Below are 9549 nucleotides of genomic sequence, written 5' to 3' on the forward strand. Positions count from 1 at the left end.
TGGTCCAACAATAATTCAAATTTTGTAATAGAGTGCCGTGGCCAATATTCATTTAAGACAAATGTATGGTGTGGTTTATTACATAACCAAATAATTGGACCATATTTTTTTAGAGAAAATTCGATTGCAGACATGTACATAAATTTCATTATGAAACAGTTGTTTGATGTTTTTGTTAATCTGCCTCCTAGTGTTAGACGGAATTTTTGATATCAGCTTGACGCGGCACCGATCCACCGATCTACATATTCATGTATAGAGTTACTTATTTGACAATTGATTACTTCCTTCCTTTCTTTGGAAGATTCCCTCATGTTTTTGTATCATAATGGAGTAGTAGAAAGCCAAAAACTTTCTTTCCCGTTTAATGGTATTTACACATCTAATGGTGAAAAATAAAGAATATAAGATTTATGAAATTAACTCGAGAAGCGTTATTATTTGCTCAATTATTACATCTAACACTTTACATTCAAAAGTTACACTGTTGGGTGTAAACAGTATCAAAATATTTCGAACTCATCTGCAGCTAATGGGATACAAATTTGCTAAAAAAAGGAATACGAGTCTTATAAAAATTAAGAGAAATATTTTCATTCAATTACCGACATAAAAAAAACAAAATCGATATTTTGTATTTCTTACAAATAAACGCCTTCATTGACATAAATTTTATATTTAACCAGAGTCCGTGACCTCTTGATCCAACATCAGACTGCGATTTTTTCAACCGCCAAAGTGTCATCAGTGGTGCTAGACTGAACCACTAAACTGTCCTTAAGAGACGATTCCGAAAGTAAAGGCGATGACATCTCACTTTATAAAGACGTCATCTATGGAATCGACAGTAGACTCAATCCATGAATATTAAGGATAAACCAAACTTCCTTTGGCAGTCTGTTGCAAATCTAAGCTTTGACTATTGTACGAAGTTTCCCCACTTTCATTTCAAGGCAACAAGGGAACGCCTTGGGGGCAACAAGATGAAATAACGGAATGCCTTGGAGCAACAAGATGAAACAACAGAACACCTTGGGGAGCTTCGTTTGTCCTTGATATTTGTAGATTGAGACTTTTGTCATAGATGGTATTTTTGTAACTTTGAATAAAAGGGTTGGCTTAGATATTTCATCATGGGCTCCATAAAAAGCAACGTTGCATCTATGCAACTTCTCTATAACTCATTTTCAAAATATTACTGCTTTTACTAAAATTTTACTCCTTATACAGCCACCACATGTTTATCAGAATAATGGACTCCAACATTTTTGTTGCTGTGTCTGATTACACATGGATGGCACATATTACAAAATGAGTTAAGATGAGACCTTCTGTGACCTTCTTCATTATCAAAATTTGAAAATGCATGAAAAATTTTCAAAATATTTAATTATGAATAATTACATATTTTTAATTTTATATTAAAGCAGGACCTCTCTCTGATAAGACATTCCTTGCTTCATTATAAACCTCATCACTTTTATCTACTTCTTCATTTTCTTGGAGCTCTGTTAATACATCCAGTAAGTTACGCAGCCTCTCTTTGACATATTCTACATCTTCGGGGTGTTCTTTCGCAGATATTGGAACTATATCACAGAACTTCAAATGTTTTGTCGGTCGCAGTTCGTTAGGATAATTTTTGAAGAAATCTAAAAAGGATATAAATCTCTGAAAGCTTGTACAAAAATATTTATAAAAAGTGATTCATCGTTGACTCTGACAAGATAATAATAAAAAGGATAGTAATAAAATAATAATTATAAAGTTTTTAGAAATACATGCGGGTTGAAATGAGTGTTTCCAATAACTTCCGATGTACATTTATATTTCTTCAATTTGTTAATTCATTCAGAAACATACCTAATGGATTTTTCAAATGCTCTCTCATTTCTTGAAATTTCTCAAAAGCACCTTCTGAGTCCATTTTATTTATCAATATCATCGATGGTTTAAGAAGTAGTTCTTCGTTGTACATTTCAAGTTCCTGAGTGAAAACAATTATTATTTTTGTCAATTTTAGATTCAAAAAGAAAACCAAAATTTTTGGAAAACACCTTTTGGCTTTCTACTTCTTCATTACATAGAAAGTAAAAAACTTCCGAAGGAAGGAACAAAAAAATTAATTACAGTACAATAAAAACTCTTTACAAAAATGTACAGATCATGAACAGAAGTTTCTTACAGATACAAACTGTATCAAAAAAAATATTCGAAACAGCTTTTGAATTTATAAACTTTGCAATATACAGAAATAATTTTTCCCATTCAGTTTATACTCCAAACATTCGTAATGGAGTTCAAACAAATATCATACACAGGAGCGATTCAAATCGTAATATATGAAAGGATATTGATAAAAAACATATTATATCAAAGAATTCACCATTACACTGACTCTTATAATACAAGGAAAAACAGTGATCTCTGCCCTCCATTATTCAGACTAACAAAAACACAAACCTCCTATAGATTTCCGAGTATAAAATTGTAAAAGCTTTGCCACAACAATTCAAAGATGACAATGTGTCTTGGGCATCATTCAAAATTAAGGTCCATGAATATTCAACATTGCACTTGTTTTTACTCCATAGATGATTATCTGGATCATGTAGTTGCATGTGCATGTGAGTAGGTAAGCCTCTTCCTCATTGGGATTCTATCCTGTTCTTTGGTTTTAACATGTTCATATTTCTTGTCTTTAATTATGATATGTACCTTGCTACTTGTATGTTCATCATGTGAAGCGTATTTTACACTATTTAATTTTATTTTATTTATCTTATGTGATCTATATCACTATCTGAACGAATGTATACATGTCTAATTGTTTACATGAAATATTTCCATTAAATTTCACTTACATAGAAAACGTCAACCTCCAGGAGTACTTCGAAATTTCGGATGAAAATACTTGTTTTTCAAACCCATATCAGAGAATATTCTTGGATAACTTTTGCAAGGATTGAGTGGTTCGTTTTTCGAAATTATTCAAAAAGGTGCTGATGAGTAGTTGAGACTGGTTTTTTCACCTAAAACTTTGAAGTACACCTGGATATAGCAGATTGAATGCTACCATATATAGATATATACCTAGATCCAGAAAATATGAATCAACTGAAAAATTTATTGTATGCTTTATTTAAAAGATCATTTAATTCTCAGGACGAGTATCTACGAGTATAAACACATTCCAATGATAAACCTTCTGAGTTGTGTAAATTCAAAGTGAATGTGAAATAAATTACATTATTTTTGTACTAGACATCTAGTTCTGATTAGTCCGATTAACTTCTATATGTTCATTATGGTTGCTATGAATTGTAAGTATGGTTTACTGATGAAAAATATTATATTCAATTCTATATTACGTTGTGTAACATAAACATTACGAATGTTTGGAGTACAAACTGAATGGAAAAATGTGATTTCTATGTAATTCAATGTTCATATATTTGAAAGTAGTGTTTCAGATGGATTTTTTTCTTTCAGTTTGTATCCGGAAGAAACTTTCAAACATGATTTCTCATTTTTGTTAAGATCATTTATTAATACATTTACATCCTTTCTTCAGACATTTCCCACATCCACTGTAATGATGGAGAAGGAAAAAGTCAAAAAGTCTTTCTCTACAAACTCTTAAAAAACTCTTCTCTTCTCACTTATATTGAATTAAATTATATCACAAAGGAATATTATTCACCTTTGTCAAAAGCATGACAGTTTCCATACAACTCCGATGAGCATATTGAGGGCTCAATTGAAAACCATTAATATCAACAACCATAAGAATAAGTTTTGTCCTTTCTATATGCTTCAAAAACTGGTGTCCCATTCCCCTGTTGGCATGAGCCCCTTCTATGAGTCCAGGTAAGTCAGCCATTGAAATTTGACGATGGTCTTTATATGTTAAGATGCCAAGATTTGGCTTTACAGTTGTGACTAAAACAAAACATACCAGTGTAAAAACATGGAAATCAAAAACAAATAGAAAAAAAAAATAAATGTGAATTCGAAATTAATATAAAAAAATAAATGAATAACATCTGAGTTGTTGAAGCAATGTTCAATCTGAATACATGAAAGCCGAGGGAATAAAAACTGACATAAAATGTGTACACCACAGTTGAATACAAGATACTGAAATCAATATTGAAGGACTGAAATAAATAATGCCAAATTAACATGAGTACTGAGGTATTGAAACGGGTACTGAACTTCTGAAGTAAGAAGTATTATTGAATCCTTCAAATCCTGGATTCGAAGGAATAAAAAACTGAAAATATTATGAAGAAATGAAATGAACTGTACAGAAATAATATACATTTTTGGAAAACTTTATTGGTAAAATTGATTATGCTCCTCAACAAAAATAAATGTGAGGATACATTTATATAACATTAGTTTCCTGCTCTAGAACTTAACAGATGATAGATATTTCACACTTAATTGATAAATACAGTTCGAACGTAAATTTTGAACAGGACAAAAGTGTAGAAAGGTATCATTTTTAGTACTTTTGAATAAAAAAGACAATAATGTTGCATCACTCGTCCCTGAGAGGATTCTACTGACTTTTTTTTAATGGAAGAAGAAAATTTATTTATTAACAGTATTGCTCATTTTTCTACAAAACAATTAACAAATTCACACATATGTACTGGAACAATAATCTATAACTATCAGCTAGATGTAAGGAAAGATATATGTTCGGTATTCACCTGTTACTGTATGTGGGTTCAGGTATGATTATTATTATTATTATTGCTATCATTTCATCATTGATGACACCGGCCTTATACGCACGCGCGGAGGTCGGAGACGGTCGTAAAATGTAAAGGATAGACAAGCAAGAGGTGTGCTCGGAAAAAGACGCGTGTTCCGCAAAAAACGTGTGTTCCCCTGAATGTAGGGTGAAAAAATTATTATTATTTACCACCAAAACAGCATCCTTCAAGATCGCCACCAGGGTACCCCAAAAACAAATATTAGGAAGTGGAATCAGAAGGCAAGAAGACCTTCCGAAACCAAATTAAGGTTGGTGCCTTCCATTATTAATTTTCCGAATTGTCTTCTCTTTTTAAATATCTTAACACCCGGCCCACATGGTAACTACAGTCCTTATCGAACAATATATAAAAAAGAAAGGCGAAAATAAGCCAATCTTTTCAGTATTTTTAGATGATTTCAATGACTTCAAAAGTTCTAAATTTACATTGTATGTGTTTGTAAGTCTCAAAATTATACCTATAGACTAATACTGGCCATAGTTGATTTGATAAAAGAGTACTCTGAAGACATCTATATATCCTTTTCTCTTTAGATCCACATTTGAAGTTATAAGTTCAACAAGTTCCGGTGAATTAATGGTACCATTGATTATTTTGTGAATTAGTGTAAGATTTGATTGTAATTTTCTATATAATACCTCATTCGATATGTATTTCAATTCTCTATCCAATACGTTTTTATTTTTGTGAATCATACTAGCCATTACCGCGAAAGTCGCAGGATAATTTTTGTTTTAAGAATCTGTAAACAAACGATAAATAATATAAGAACATGAGCTTTCACAGCCGAAGATATATAATCAAAGAGAACAAAATTCGGGCTGGTAGGTAATATCTTGAAGTGAAACCACATACCAATGATGAAGTCTGAAAAATTTTCAACATCTCTGCAAAATCTCATCCAAAATAGAATAGTATTTGATGAGCATATAAAAAAATCCACCTCCACTAAAAAAGATATTTATCTTAACAGTGATCTGAAGTGACTTTTCAATGAACCTTTTTCCTGAAGTACGAAAAATCACTCACTTGCAGCGCTAGTAGTTCGGTAGGGACAAATACTGCCTAATCCCCATATAAACATATGGTAACAATTAAAAAAAATTGTTTTTAACAGAAGAAAATGTTCCTGGAGCAAAACTAAAATTTGCAACTGTAAAGGATAACAATGTTGTAACATTAAAACGTTGGCTTGCATGCCGTAATTTAAAAGTAACTGGAAAAAAAGTAAATTAATAGACAGGTTAGTATACAGACTCTAGTAAACGAGTAGCGGTAGATTCAAACTGTAATAAAAGAAATTTAAAATAATTAAGAATTTCAGACTTATTTCTGAGTGAAATATGAATCAAATATAGATGGTAATGAAATAAATTTAATTAAATATAATTAATATAATTTAATAAACGATTGAGGTTATATCTCATTCTAATCAATGGTAATTAACTATGAAAAATTTACTATTCATTTCATGTTTAGAGCATACATATGAATATTTATTTATTTTTTGCACTGTTAAATCCACTCTCCTCGAAGCATGTATCCATTTCTTACATCTAACCTCATTAATATGAGGTTTTATAAATGGTATAAAAAACATGTTTTCTTCGGGATATCGATTATCCGACGTACAATTCGCAAAACAGCAATGCTTTGTTGGCATTATACTAGCACAAAATAATTTTTATATTTTTAAATAATTAAATAATAAATTAATATTACGTAAATAACACTGTTTTACATGTAAATAGTTTATTGTTTGTCCCTACTACTAGTACTGCCTCTCGTGACACGTTTGCTGTACAATTCTCAGGAAAAAGGCTCATTAAACTGACATACCTACCCAATGTCTTTCACCACATCAACAATATTTTTTTATAAAAGATAACAATCTGTATCTGTTGGTAATGCCATTTTCTCTCTCTCTCTAAAATCACATTCACATCATACATTCAACTAGAAATTGGGAGTACTAAAATCGTAATGAAAGAACTGAATGTGGTACTGAAAATATTTGTAGCAAATTTAAATAATCAATCCAGCACTCCAAATAGTCTACCAAGATTGAAATAATGGAATATGCATTGAATATAATCATAGCAATACTGAGATTCTGTGGATTTGGAGATGTACACCTACTGGAAGAATTGTAAGCCTCTCGATAGATGATCAAAGATTATTTAATTTAAAAAATCTACTCACAAGGATAGCTTGCAATTTTTGGTTTAGCTTGAGAAATGGCTTTTAGCAGTGTACTTTTTCCTGCATTAGGAAAACCCACCAATCCTATATCTGCAATCAACTTTAAATCCAATCTCACATGATACGCTTGTCCTCTAGTGCCAAGAAAACCATTTTTTGCATGCCCTCCTGCTCCACCCTTGGCTACCATAACCTCTTCGCCTTCATTATTCAGTTCACCTAAAAACCCAAAGCTTATAATCAGTTAATAACAATTTTCATAAAAAGTATTTGACTAAGGAAAGCAGATTTTTTTATTTTCGAATGATTTTCACACAGAATTTCATCACACTAGACCAACACTTCAACACTGCATCACCAGAACTGCATCACTCTTCTCAATGTGCATTTTACGAACCAAATTAGCATCATTAGGAGGTAACCGATACTAAATCCTCAACTTTTTGACTTTATTCCTCCCATCATTATACAATAAGTCTGAGAAACATCATAAGGAAGAAAGTAATTAATTTTAATAAAAACAAGTGTAGATAGACCATGCACCTTTTTCATTTATTATATGGCCATTTTCCAAGGCGTGCTGAGTAACAATTGTTTGTAGATTCAACACTTTTCTGGTCTGTTGAATATGCCTGTGTTCTCTGAAATAAATTTTAGTAGCTTGTTTAGTCTGACTGATATACTTTCTAGCACAGTCCTGACAACTTGCTTTGAACATTCCAGTCCTTTTAATATTTATTTTTATTTTTAGGGTAAGCTGACACTTGTTGAAGAGAAATTAGATTCAAATCATTAGTGTATCTTGGCTCATATGGAACAACAATGAAACTTGTTTTTTTTTCAAAAACCTAGGATTTAGAAAGACATTGCCTAAATTTACATTTTCTAATTAATTTATTGACTGCTTGAAAGATACTCATTGCTTCCAGCTTTTTTCACTCCATTTTTGTCGTGGAAAAAGGGAGCTATCGCAATATATCTGAATGTACCAGTATTCTTCTCAGGGATATGAAATTCTAAACCATAGGCAACCTGACCAGCTGAACTAACGGGTCAGGTTGTTGTGGGTGGTTTGCTCCACTCTCTCAATAGACCGTTGTGTGAACCTATCGTCCAACCCATTCTAGGAATCACACGTTGAAAGGTAAGACCTCGTTACTCCTTAGCTCACACAAGTTTTGACTTTTGAGAGTTGTTGTTCGTAGGGGGGGGGGGGGGTGACAGCTGGTAAACGATAAAACGAACTTAATATTTAGGGATTACTTAAGAAACGACACAAATTTCTTTGTTGAAATCATAAAAACATTATCTGCATGTCAGATCCAAGTCGGTGGAGAGTGATCAAACTCTTCTCTTGCTTCCAGTTCAATACTTCTCAAGAACAGATTAGCTATGAGAGAAGATGAATTTCCCTTTATCTTCCTCTCGTACAGTCTTTACAAACACTCTGCTAGATAACTATTATTGATTTTTTACGGCCACTAATTAATTTCCAGTCCAAAAATCATTTTTAAGTCAGTAAAATCAAGTGAAATTTTCACTCCTCTAAATATGCATAATACTTAAGAAACAATCCTCTCCTAATGAAGACAACCTAGTTGAAAAAACATGCATTGAGATGTGGGAAAAGAATGTCTGTTAGATTCATTTTACGCCTGAAGACTCAGCGATATCTAGTGGGACTTAAAAATAATTTTCAACTTATGCAATAGTTTATTTATACAGTTTAAAATACATATTTTTTTGTTTCACTTACCTACCTAGTTTTTTACCCAGTTCTGTTATCAATGATACACCCACAGGTACTTCAATGTGCAAATCTTCTCCGGGAGGCCCTAATATGAAGTTATGGGAAGCATGTCTTCCACCTTTTGCTATATGGCGCTTACTCTTATTTTGTTTATATACATCATCTAATGACACACCATCTTTAGCCACTGCAATTACATTTCCTCCGTTACCTCCAACACCACCAAACCTACAAAAACGTGTTTATAATTGAATGTATAAGAAAGATGGTACATACTTTGGTAAGCCATTTCCTCCCGGACCTCCTTGTACATAAATTTTCAAATTATCCCTGAAACCTGCACGGAGATATTTCCTAGATATTTTGTGTACTTTAGCGAACAGAATATTCGTAAACTGAACCATTGTTTAATGTTTTATTGCTCATATTTTTTATACAAAAATACAAACAAGAAACTAGGTTATTTATTTCTTGCAATGTTGCCAAATTGATTAGATTTTTGATGCTTGTCAAACAGAGGGGGTTCTTGCAAAGTTATTTTAGTAGAATAGTGAAACGGTAAAATTCATACAAAATTCTATTTCAACAAAAATGTATAGGAATGAATCACACTAAAACATTATATACCTGAAGATTCCTTGTTTTTTAAAAGTTTAGATGGATTCACTAAGTTTTGCCAAAGAATCAGACGTAAAATCTAAGGAATTTCAAATAACTATTACGAGAACATATTTTGAATTATTGCTAAATGTATTTAATAATTTTTTTTCAATTCCTGAAAATTTTCACATACACTCATTTACATTG

The 9549-nt window shown here is 31.8% G+C and overlaps 1 protein-coding gene across 1 annotated transcript; it reads right to left on the reverse strand.

Moving 5' to 3' along the window:
* Positions 1-1371: 1371 nt before the first annotated feature.
* LOC111511988 (GTP-binding protein 10 homolog) lies at positions 1372-9235 on the reverse strand. The gene is made up of 6 exons (XM_074173855.1): positions 9019-9235; positions 8753-8970; positions 6993-7211; positions 3704-3942; positions 1864-1987; positions 1372-1652 (listed from the first exon to the last, which is right to left on the reverse strand). The coding sequence occupies exons 1-6, from the start codon at positions 9144-9146 to the stop codon at positions 1417-1419; spliced, it is 1164 nt and encodes a 387-aa protein (XP_074029956.1). The 5' UTR covers positions 9147-9235; the 3' UTR covers positions 1372-1416.
* Between the last annotated feature and the right edge of the window lie 314 nt (positions 9236-9549).

The sequence above is a fragment of the Leptinotarsa decemlineata genome, unplaced genomic scaffold, assembly GCF_025532065.1.
Source record: "Leptinotarsa decemlineata unplaced genomic scaffold, Ldec_3_MD MMD2_tig00000505_RagTag_RagTag, whole genome shotgun sequence".
Classification (NCBI taxonomy): Eukaryota; Metazoa; Arthropoda; class Insecta; order Coleoptera; family Chrysomelidae; genus Leptinotarsa; species Leptinotarsa decemlineata.

What these genes read in the sequence shown, in the direction of transcription:
- LOC111511988 (XM_074173855.1), bottom strand. Translation starts at nt 9,146, where the DNA reads ATGGTTCAGTTTACGAATATTCTGTTCGCTAAAGTACACAAAATATCT. An exon ending in GGAGGAAATGGCTTACCAAA is followed by an intron (nt 8,971 to 9,018) that starts GTATGTACCATC and finishes ACGTTTTTGTAG; the next exon opens with GTTTGGTGGTGTTGGAGGTA. An exon ending in GCATTTGAAAAATCCATTAG is followed by an intron (nt 1,653 to 1,863) that starts GTATGTTTCTGA and finishes TATCCTTTTTAG; the next exon opens with ATTTCTTCAAAAATTATCCT.